This window comes from Pithys albifrons, chromosome 2, assembly GCF_047495875.1.
Source record: "Pithys albifrons albifrons isolate INPA30051 chromosome 2, PitAlb_v1, whole genome shotgun sequence".
Taxonomy (NCBI): Eukaryota; Metazoa; Chordata; class Aves; order Passeriformes; family Thamnophilidae; genus Pithys; species Pithys albifrons.
In genome coordinates, this window is record NC_092459.1 from 114,354,892 (window position 1) to 114,367,042 (window position 12,151).

The 12,151-nt window shown below is 45.0% G+C and overlaps 1 protein-coding gene and 1 long non-coding RNA gene across 6 annotated transcripts in view; one reads left to right on the top strand and one right to left on the bottom strand.

Annotated features, from left to right (window-relative positions):
• PLCB1 (phospholipase C beta 1) overlaps positions 1-10,319 on the bottom strand; it is a 346,939-nt gene extending 336,620 nt beyond the window's left edge. For all 5 annotated transcript variants that reach the window (XM_071582157.1, XM_071582156.1, XM_071582161.1 and 2 more), the window contains exon 1: positions 9,909-10,319. In XM_071582157.1, coding sequence (XP_071438258.1) covers positions 9,909-10,007 — 99 coding nt within the window. In that variant the 5' untranslated portion in view covers positions 10,008-10,319. The remainder of the gene's footprint in view (positions 1-9,908) is intronic.
• A 135-nt stretch (positions 10,320-10,454) lies between these two features.
• The window catches only part of LOC139668502 (uncharacterized), a 36,595-nt gene continuing 34,898 nt past the window's right edge, over positions 10,455-12,151 (top strand). Inside the window, exon 1 of the long non-coding RNA XR_011697081.1 lies at positions 10,455-10,611. This is a non-coding gene — a long non-coding RNA (uncharacterized lncRNA). The remainder of the gene's footprint in view (positions 10,612-12,151) is intronic.

Genomic DNA, 12,151 nt, shown 5'->3' on the forward strand with positions numbered 1-12,151 from the left:
TTCAGACAGTGTATTTCCATTACTGTGAAGACAGTACTAAATTCCAGACTGTCAACACTTGGAGTTAACCCAGAAAAGCTGAAAGTAGAGCAAGTTAAACAGGCATAACACACTGTCTGTCAAACCAGAGCCCACACAGCAAAGTACCACAGGTATCAGCAGTCCACTGCCCACCCAGAGGTAACAACACAAGCTCAATACCTCTAAAATCTACTTTAAAAAGGACTAAAAGTCACCTAGAAAACATGAAATAGCATTTGCTACATTGAGACTTTTGTCAATTACTTTACATTTTTTTATACTCAGACTATGAAAATTTTAGTCCACCTCAAGTCCAAACCTGCTGAAAACTTGCCTAGTCTGGTACCACCCATAGCTCAGGTCCTTTAAAACCAGGCAGATCTCTCAGTTCTCCAAGTGAGGCACAGCCTTGTTGCCAACATACCCAGCCTTCTGACTGACAGCAAGTACCTCTGTCTGGAGATTCAGAACCAAAGCCTTATCCACAGCTGGGAGTTCATCACATCCCTCATCCACTGGGATTCTCTGGAGCCTGGCAGTTGGCATCAGTGCAGCCTGGTCCTAATAGGATTTCTCCTCTTTCCTCTCCTATTTTTCATGACTTCTGTCAAGACACTGCTGTCTTGAGACCTCTACCCATTTGCCAAATTAAATTTTCAAGTTATGGAGGGAACACAGAAAGGAGGAGAAAGACAAGCAGGCAGAAAAATTGCTTAAGCCTTAACTGAGCACCCCAGAAAACCAGACTAAACATACAGCTCCTCCTCAAAAGGGATTTTTATTTCTGTTCAAGTGTTTCAGTTATTTTATAGCTTTTCCCCTCACCTATTCCCGAAGAATTAACATGTGAGACCAGTCTATATCCCTTTGAGAAAAAAAAGGGCTTTAATAGGCTCAAATTTAAATCAAACATATTTAAGCATGGGGGTTTCTTAAGTGCACATAAGGTTGATCAAAGTGACATTATCATAAGTAAATAAAATCTAACTTCTGCAAGTGCCATTTCTGATACAAGAAGATAATCAGACTTTGGAGAATCTACTTCCCTCCCACATTTCTCCATAGTTTCTACCATCTTGTACACCTGAGAGTTGGGTATTGAGTGCAACAGGCCAGTTTATCTTTAAAATACCCCAGGGCCCTGAAAAGACACTGTCTATCAACATCCACAAGCAACTACAAAAGGATTCCTCTGCTGCTCAAAAAAAAAAAAAAGGAAAAAACTTCTCAAGATATAACTCTCCTTTTTTTAGCTTATTTCATTATGTCCCTTGCAGCCTGTGTGCAAATCATATAAGATAAAGAAAGATATGAGTCTTTCTCCCTGTAAAGTCTTTCTGCCTTTGGGTGAGGGATATGCAGCTTCAGGGGGAAAGGGAAGGAGGTGATGGGGAAGCAGACAGGCACAAAGCAGTGATGTATGTTTGGGATTACCCAATTTTGCTGGTTAATCAGATGCTTTGACCCAAAGGTGTTTGGATTTGCCTGTGCTGATGACAGAGCTACCAGAGTAACACTTGTGTACATGTGGGTGTCTGAAATAAGACTCAAAATCATGGAGGATGAGGGCAAAGAGCCTTCAATACCTGTTAGGTGACAAAGGAAACCTCTCATGACAGGGATAATGATGAGTTTTAGCTAACCAAGACCCTCTGCTCCAGGAAGTTGTTTGGTTGTGGCATTTTTTTATTTTTAAGTTAACTATGCTACTCTGACATTGGGCACAGCACAGTTAACATGCTGCATATATTATATATTCCACAATTCTAAGTCTTCTAAGACCCTTCCACACTCCATTCGGGGTGTAAAGAAATGGCAGTGAGGTTTGAGTCAGCTCTGCAATTCCTTCTCCCCACTCCACACTAACAGTCCTCTGTCACATCTCTGTTGCTTTCCTACTGCTCTGCAGTCAGGACTTGCAAAGGCACCAACACCCAAAGAGACACAGGAAAAGCCCTTTCTGCAGGACACATTCAAGAAAAGCTGCAGTTCAAGGCCCTGAAACAAACTTGTTTCAGCCAACAGTTGTCTGGTACACTTATTTACAAACAGGGTTGCACACTCTGTGGTTTATGGCCCATCAGACACCTGCACCACTCCTGAGTGCATCCTAAAGTCCATTAATTCCATTTCCTCTCCCAAACTGCTGCCCTCATAACTCCCCTGAGCACACTGACCAACCATGCCCCACTCTGAAGAAGCAGGTAATGGACAGGACAGTTGAGGGGGAGGAAAGGAAAATAGTAAACAAAACTTCAAGGACAAACACATGAGGAACAGACAGACATCCATGTCTTCCCCAGCTCAGATCCATGAGAATAAAACAGACAGAAGTCAGTGTTTTGTACATCTCTAAAATGGATAGGTTTGAAAATTAACACATATTTAATGTGCAGCAGGGATAGAGCTCTTACATTCCTCTGGATGTCAACAAAGCAAGCAGTCCCTGGGGCAGGAGGCCCAGATTCCTGGGACACTTCCAAGTATTATATAAAAAGACACAGATGACCAAGGCAAAAATCAGCTGTGACCAGAACAGGAAGAGGAAAAAGAAAAAGGGTGTCCCAGCCAATGGTGTAAATGACTGTGGGTTGAGGCTTTTGAAAAGCCACCCCTGGGTGCTTGTGCCAAGCAGGGGCTCAGCTCCCAAGAGATTCCTACTGCAAATGCCCTGAATCAAAAGGTGGCCCCAACCTGGCAGTCCCAGCGTGCTGCACATCACACTGTTCTAAACTTAAGTGAATAAATTTTCCTGAAGGGCTTTTAATTTCACCTTTAAGAGCCTTCCACCTCTTTAGTTTTTGACTTAAGGCCAATTGTGTACTTTCCTCCAATTCCATAGCCTTAAACGAGTAAAGTGGTTGTTCTATTATTCCACCTATTATTCCATTAGGTTGCCTCTTAATTGGCTGTACAACCTCAGGTTCTGCATTAGCAATATTATTTTTTTCAGACTTTTAAACAGAGGCTTCAAATTTATGCCCACAAAGTGCCATAGAGAACTTTGGGATCCTTAACCAGACACAGCAGGTCAATGGACAAATCCATAATTAAGTACAGGTAACTGTTTCAGCGGCTAACTTTAAGTGTAGGTTTCCCAGACTAACATCAGCAAACAGAACGTGCCACCTCCATTCTAATACTTTCATATTTTACATTTCAATACTATTCACCTGTTACAACAGATGGGGCTCATGGCACTGCCTTAAGCCAGACTGTTGTTTCCTGGGCTTGCCTCAGATTGTCAGAGACACTGAACATCCCCAAGTATAACCTGAAAACTTTTATACACATCATTATTTCATTTGCTTGAATCTTCTGCTGGAAAATTTCTGCCAAACTGCTTCCAAAACACAAAGCTAAGGAATATGGGTTGTTTCTGGCAGAGGCAAAAATATCCTTCAACATTTCTTTCACTTTGGCTTGAACTGTGCTTGGGCAAAGGTGTGGGGACAGTCCCTAGACAGTCCCTAAAATGGGCTCTTGACACCCCACAAGTCAGGGGGGATTCCAGGCTTGGGGAAGTGGAGAAGGAGCTGAGAAGGGATAACAAAACTCCAGTACACACACGGTCAACACAGACCTATCTATCAGCTGTAAATTCCATCACACACTGGGCCTACTCAGACTGGAACTAAGCAGGATTACCCAAACAATCAGGACTATGAACCTCTTCAGGCTGAGAGCTGAACTACGAGTGAAAGGGGGAAAATATCCATCCCAGCTGCAAGGAACTCCTGACAGAATCTGGAATAGGAAAGGTGCCCTCCTCTGCTTAGGGCAGAACAACCAAACCTGCCATGCAAAGGAACAGACTGCACAGAGAAAATGCTGGGCAAAGTGAGATGAATGGAGGCTGGAAGCAGGACAAAAAAAAAACAACCAAAAGTGGAGTTGAGCTTACAAGACCGAGAAAATGGAAGCCCACTTGTTCAACAGGAACATACAGAAAAACATTCTTCATTATTAGAGTGGTTAAATCCTGGAGAAGCTTTGGTGGTGGCATCACAGCACACAAGTCACCATTCTGCTGACCACAAGCAAGTTCACCAGAGCTACCCCGAGTGGGATCTGCTTCTCAGAAGCCTGTCCTACCCTGGGCCATTTCTCCAGATGTCCTCACTCTTGGGCTAATTATACCCTTACTGCCTGTAGTCTTGATTTGTCTGCATGAGTCCTTAAATGTTGCCAAGCACGCAGACAAAAAAGAAGGAAAAAGGGAGAACTTTAAAACAAAAGTAGGCAAATGCCAAACAGGAAGATTTTGGTCTCAGCCAGAGAGCTCTTGTGTGATGCTGAGAAAATATCATTTGATCCAGTCTGTTCCTCAGCATAATTGCTGTATTCTGATTTTGAGGGTCTACTGGAATTGTATTTCCAAATTTCATCTTCTCATTTTCAGAGATGCTGAGCCCAAACTCATCTGAAGTCACCGGGGAGGCATCCTGAACATCTGACTGTGGTGCTACGCAGGCTGCAAATGAGGTCCAAGGTAACTGATAGCAGATTAAAAATTAGTAGGTTTTCATGCTAGTCTTTTTTTGGACCTACAACAGCACAATTGGGAACACGTTTTGTCATCTAATGCTCCTCGTGAAAATAAATTAAGAAGTGCTTATGAAGCATTTACTTTATAATGGATAAAAGACTCCATAGTGATGAACTATTTGTCAGCTATTTCACTACAGCTTTTGTCTAAAAAAACAAAGAAGTCTTGAGCATTCAGACACAGAAGAAAGCCACAGTGTACAGAGTAAATTCCCAATTAAATTTTCCTTCACAAAGAATCCTTATTTGTTTGGGAGTTGTTTTCTCGGTTTTGTTTTCCCTGTTATCCACCAACACTCTAAAGGACTCTGACAATAACAGATGTTATCCATGACTGGAAAGTGTAAGTTCTCCACCAGGATCTTCCCAGGCAGGGATCTCACCATTCTGCACCAGAGCCAGATCTTTCCCCTCCACACACACTCAGAGTTAACCAAGTTCAGGCTTTCTCCTTTAATAAACATTAACTGTTAAAAATTTTAACCTCCATCTGATTATTCTTTTGTGTTGCCATGGACTGGAACCACAAGTTCTACTCATTACTAAGTAGCACAGAGCTGATACTGTTTACTACAAAGATTTACTACCTAAAGATTAGCAACAAAGAAGAAACAACAAAAACACTGGAATGTAGGACTAACCTCTTCCCTCCAGACTGGAAACATTCAGGAAAAAAAATAAACTCCTCATCTTATTGTTTTAGTTTTCTACACACATAACAATGGTTGGTAATTTTTCATGGCCTCACTAATGTACTCAAGTACAAGACTTGGGCAGAGTTTAAAAACAAACACAAAAAAGCAAGGAATTAAAAAAAAGGACTTTAGCACCAACATCTTAAAATAACTTCTGAAAGTTGCCCAGGTTATTTGCTTTCTGTCAGCTTAGCTATAATAATGACATTCTGATGTTACATGTACTTGTAAGGTTAAGAGGGGACATATCTCATACTCCTGATAATCTTCTTGACAATTTTAAACAAATAAAGAAGGCTGCAAACACAGCATTCACCATCTGAGCTCAGAATTTTTTTTTTAAGATTAAGTGCTCTGAGAGAAAGGCATTAGAAAACTTAAAAAGACCAGAGTTCATTTTTGCTGCTCACTGGGATACCTGAGGGAGTGCTGCAACCATTAAGCAATGCTACGTATCCTTTAGTAAATAATATGTGGCTTAAAAATTGGAATTCTGGCCCTCAATTTAGGCAGAATTACATTACCTTACCAATAGACTTAACTTGCAAGTACAAGTAAATAGTGTGAGCCACACAGAGACCAGTCAGTATTTATGCTAAGTACATATTATCACTAGGGAAGATAAGAAGGTCTCTAAGCAAGAAATGAAAACAAACCTATTTCTGAATATGCACCATCACATTAACATGCTACAGTGTGCAAATTACTGCCCTTAGAAAACATCAGTCCAGCTGTGCTCTGGCTGTTGAGCTATTTGTTAACTCTGTTATGTCTACCTTGTTCCCACCACAGACCAGAGAAAAGCAAAGTCAGTCAATCAAGGCAGGTTTCAGCCCTTCAGATATCAGGTCTGTCCTGAAAGAAGTCACTCTTTACCCTCAGGTTTCATTACCCTGCTCAGCCAGCAACACATTCTGCTCCATTAAGCTTAATCCCCTACCAAAAAAAGCAATGGATTTAATTGCATCCTTTTTATTTATTGATTAGACTGCTTCAAAACTCTTATCAGGAAGAGCAATTACAAGCTGAGTATCACTAGAGCAGAGGGGATCGAGTCAGTCCTTCCTGCAGCCTCCCCTCTCTATGCTATTCCCCTCTCCAGGAATAGGAGCACATCTGCTCAAAGCCAGACCAGGAGTTGAGACTCAGCCTCTTCCCAGCACTAAGAGAGAAGTGGCTGTAAAGGTCCAACTGAAGAAACAAAGCATGAAGAAACATGATTTGAAGCAAAGGCTCATCCAACCACCATCTGAAACCAGGCAAACAGATGGATAAATCCAGAAAAACACCAGCACACCTCAACAACCAGTCGCATTTATCCTTGAACTACTCTAACATGAGCTATTCCTGCTCAGTGCCTTGTGAGCCCAAACCACACATCAAGAGCAAGAGTTCATCCTACAATGTGTTTTCCAGCCTGTAATATTGTCACAGAACAGGAACAGGCTGAGGAAAAGCAAAGCTACAGGACAATAATCTGCTTGACTTCGGTGCTTTATACCCTGATCCCAACTGGAATTTGTGTATTAGAGCACATTGGGCATTGGATGGTGTGAGCAATTACATCCAATTCTGAGGTGAAAAGCAGGACTTGTCTTGCAAAGCCAGAACTTTAATTGATCCTAAAGCTTCTACAATTTACAAATTGAAGCTGGTCTGCAGAGGAAATGGAATTTCAAGTTTTCCACCTGCCTGAATATGATGTTGAATAGCTGATGTAACCTCTTCCTCTCCTCTCAGCAGAGCTCAGGCCAGGCATTTCTCTTTCCAGCTGGGTTTTTATTAGAGCAGGGGCAGCAGGCACTGGATGAGGCTCACGTGTGACAGGTGACAACTGCAGTGCTGCTCCTCAGAGAGGGTCTGTGTAAGTCACCAGCACCACATCTCAGTCCTTCAGAGGCACTGACCAGGCACAGAGCCACCAGAGGCTCAGGATGGGATATCCCTGCATGAACTGGTTTTAAAGTCTGTAACACTACAGCTTTTGTCACTGTTCTGCACAGCACAGCATCCTTCTCAGAGCTGGCAAATACTCTCCTTAACAACTGTTACTCTCTACACCATGAAATTCCTTACACGCCTCTCATGGTCTGCTTTAAATCCTTCCAGCATTCCCATTTAAAAAGACTATTGCTTTCCAAAGGTTTATAACTCAGCTAGAAAAATTTTGCTTGGACCTGAAACTTGATACAAGCCATATGAATTCACAAAGAACACTTTTGCTTCATGAAACTTGAAGGAAAGTCAATAGAACCATCTTTAAACTGCAGCTCAAAGCAGCAGGGAAAGGAACTCCAAGGACCTGCCTGGGAGAGGAACAAACGCTGCCCCCATGCACAGGCAGCAGGGAAGAACAGAACTCTCACTCTCACTGTAAAAGGAAAACTGTACATAATAAACACCAGTATGTGAGCCTGGCTTTTCTGAACAGCCCTGGTAGCACAGCACAGCCAAAGTACTCATTATGGTCAATTCTGTTTCACTGCTTCATGTTGCAGTTTACTATTCCTCATTAGAGCCCATTGTTTCACTAGTGAGTTTGTGCATGTCTGGTTACATGAGAGACCACAGAGGTTCAGATTAATAATCACCATTTTAAAAAAACCCAAGCAGATCAATTTCATAGAAAACAGACTCTGAAGTGGTTACTGGCTACTCAGTGGCAAATACTTTTCAAAGTCACTGAATATGCATTCACGTGAAGGGTTTTTTTTACCGCCAGAGTAGCAAAGGAGACACTCTCCTTGAAAACTTGGATTTTGTGGGAGTGGCACTGCTGAGGAGAAACACTGTGGGCAAGACAGTAGGGCTGAAGGGTGGGAAATGGGCAGGTACACACAGTGCACAGGCAACAATGAGTTAATGCCAGAATTCTTCATCAGTGTAGCTACTACACAACTTGCACAAGATTGCCAATGAAAGCACTCACTGAACACAACAAAGCTCCCTCACCTGTCACACATTCCACGTAACACCTGTGCATCCCCAAGTAACACCTTTAGCCTGAAAAGCACATCTTCTGCTAGAATTTAGCCATATTTTATTACTACAGCCTTTAGGTTTAAAATTCTGAATCTTTTTTCCAATTAGTCTATGGCAGAGTAGCCACTGAATGTCCACTGTGCATGGAAAGCACCTCTTCTCCTAATTGCATGTATGTAATGCATTATTTGGGAAACAGCACTTAAACTAGTAACAAACTGCTGCCTGATTGCTTAGACTTTCAGTCTGGAGATTTAAATCACTTGACCTTTGCATAAACCTGTGGAAATTTCTTGGTAGCTTCCCAAAAATAAAACAATAACTGCAATGACAAGGCTAGGGTTGTGCTGCCTTTTCCTATTCTATGGAAAATGTCAACTGAAAGAAAACATTTTCCCAGGCAAGTAATTCAAGTTTAGTTCCTGAACATAAATAACCTGTATCGAGCCAATGTTTACTACTGTGGACAAGGTCAGTTTGCACAGTCTACTAAAAATGTGTTTGCTTATTACTGTAAATAAAATTTCACACTACAAGTTCTTAGTTTCTGATGTTGTCTCTCCTTGAGAGTGTTTATCAAGTGTTTATAGGGGTCAGGTTCATATTTGGCTGCTGGACAGGCTAAAAGCAACAGCAAAAGAGCAATACATAACAAGAACAGTGTTTACATGTGAACTGCTCTTTCCCCCTGTTTCCCCTCCAGTTTCTGCTGTAGATGTTTTAGGCACACCTGAACTCACAGCAAAAATATAAGAGCACTCAAAACAATTCATCCGACAGTCAAACTGCCTGCCTTCCTTCCCGACCATTTCTGTACCACAGCTCGACTCTCACCATGCCCCTCTGCCTCCAGACACCACCGGCAGACAGACTTTTGGGGTACCTGCTCCTCCATGCACAGCTGAGACACAAACACCCGATGTTGTACTGCAGGAGCAAGGCTAACAGAGGACACAGCAGGCTTTGAAAAAAGGAAAACCGAATAGAGAAAAGTTGCCTTTCTCTGAAACTGTCCCGGGCATAGTCAGCATGCAAAGAAGGACATTCCAGCTGCTGAACAGCTGTGCTACCTACGGTGAAGGAAAAACCACACTCCTTCCCTACGTGAGGCAATAAAGTATAAAAGGCTGGGAAGCAGCAAGTGGTGAGGGGAAAGCAGATATGATTTTGAGACAAGTCTCATGCCCTAATGAGCCAAGAAAGAAGGATGATGAATGACGGTACCAGAACTGGGAGAACGCATGCAGAGACTGACAGCCTCACGAGAGAGATAGAGAGGACGGGAGCCAAAAGAAAGAGGAGAGGCTGGGAGGCGGCAACGGGAGATGGAAAGAGAGAACAGGTTGAAACAACTACGCTACGAGAACAGAGATGGCAACGTGCACGCTAAAACACGGGAGGCGTGAGAGGGAAAGCGCTCCCGAAAAGAACCAGCTCAACACAGCTCGCACCGGCCAAGCGAAACCGGACAGGAGAACCCTCGGAGAAAGTTTGCCCGGCATTTGGCCGCCGGTTCCACCCCGCCGGCCGGTCCGGGCGGGGACACGCACCGCCCGCCCCGCACCTGCCAGGGCAAGGCCGGGGGCGCGCACACGTGTGACCGGAGCGCCGCTACCGACCGATCCGCCACCCCGCCGGGGGAGCCGCGGAGAGGGTACTCACATCGTCCCACTTGACGAATTTGACGCCTTTCTTGAGGGTGTCGGAGACGCAGACGGGCTTGAGCTGCAGAGCGTGCACCCCTGGCTGTGCCCCGGCCATCTGCACCGCATCGACGCGCCGCTCTGCCGCGGGGCGGACGAGCCGCGGGAAGCGGCCGCTTCGAGAGGGACGCCGGAAACCCGGGAGGGCGCCTGGAGCGGGCGGGGAGGCGGCTGCCCGGACGGCGACGGCGACAAGGCTTCACTGGCGCTCGCCCAAGGAGCTGGCGCGGCAGCGGCCGGGGCGAGCCATGCGGCCGCACATCCTCTCTCTATATACCGCCGGCCCGCCCGCTCGCTCGCACACACGCGCACGCACGCAGGGCACGGAGCCGCCGCGCTGCCCGCTCCGCTCCCTCCCTCCTGCCGCTCCTCCTCCGTCGCCCGCCCCGCCAGGCTCGGCCCCCGAGGCTCCCCGCGCCCAGGGCAGCGCCGGCGGCACCGCTGCGCCACCTCCCGGACACCACGGACACCGAGCGCACCGGGCTCCGCGCCCGCTTACCGACCCACCGCCCGCACGGGGAGGTCCCGCTCAGCCCTGCCGGCTCCCCAAACACGGCACAAGGACGGCAGGGAAGCGGCAGGAATGAGAGATCCATCTGCCCCCGCCAGAGGCACGCGTGGGGCTGCGGCGCCGCACCGAAGTGACCGAGAAGGGAGCGAGGGTGAGTGGCGATGCGTCTTGTCCTGCTGGGAGATGTGGCCGGCGAGCGGTGCCTCGGGCTGCAAAAGGGGTGAGCACAGGGGACAGAGTGCATTTTCACAGAATCACAGAATCTCAGAATCGTTCGGGTTGGAAGGGACCTTTGGAGAGCATCCAGTTCAACTCCCCTACCAAGCAGGGTCACCTGGAGCAGGTGACACAGGAACGTGCCCAAGTGGGTTTAGAATGGCTCCAGGGAGAAATCCCACACCCTCCCCCGGGCAGCTGTCCCAGTGGCTCTGCCACTCTCACTGGAAAGTTCTTCCTAATGCTGAGGTGCAACATCTTGGTTTTTAGTTACTTTTAGTTTTGAATAAACAGTTATGGCAAAACCAGAGCAGAAGGGCAGCACTCAAACTGCACAGTGATGCCAAAAGACTCTTAGAGTAGCACAAACAACTCCCAACAAGGCTTCATGCTTTAAATACACAGAAGTTGCTTAACCAAAGGTTTTTGCTTTCATAGGACGAAGGGACCTCCTCAGAACAAAGGCACATGACTAATTCAGTTTTAGGTATGCTCAACTCAAAAGGCATACAGATGACAAAACAACATCTCACCCAGCAAAATCCCAAATCCAGAAGTTTTAAGAAAAGGGTTTTGAAGAACCAAGTTTTATATGCTCCCCCAATGACCTTCCCTCTGGTAGTGCTCCTGTGCAGTCACAGCAGTGATAGAGCATCAGATGACACAGCACATGAGATTTTAATTTCTCTGTAGAGGTTTCTGACTGACCCTTAGGATTTTGGGGCAGCAGGCCAAGCTTCTGCTACAGACAAAGCAAATGATGGAGAAAGGAGGTCTTTGAAGAAAAAATGGGTTAGTTTGCCAGAATGGTATTTCAAAATAGCACCAGGTAAAAATATTTACAATGTGAGTGGGGAGATGTTAGTTTGAGGTTTTTTAATTAAAAAAGTAAAAAAATTGGCACATTGGACTAATTTGCTCTTACTGTTACAGAATTGTTAAAGCTTTTCCTCTACGTCTTACAAATTCTTCCCCTCAATGAAAAACTTTTCATTGCCTTCAGTAGGAGATGAACCTGCAGCACAGACACTGCAAGGCCAATTAACCCACTTGATCTGTTTCTTACTCTTATTAACCTCCTGTGCAAGTATGGGTGTTGCATCAGTCAGGAGGAAAGCTGCTCTCTGGTGCTGTGCTTTAGTTTCCCTTCATTTGCCATGACTTAAAGGGACAATAACAAATTCTGAGTTTCACTGCACTGATATAAGTTTGGAGTTCCTCTATGATAGGGTAAGGGAAAAAAAACTTTCAGCATAATTTTCACAACTCCCTTTTCATCTCAGCATACAAAAGAATAAAAATAAAACAGTATTAAGATTCCCTGAAGAGCAAAGCAAAGAGCATTGATGCTACAGTGCTTATCCATGATCCCTTAAGCACTTGCATTCACAGCAAGTCTAATAAAGTCAGACCTTGGGAAGAGTAAACGTGCCAGAGATGGTGCCAACTGGGGCAGTTTCCTCAACAAGTTCATA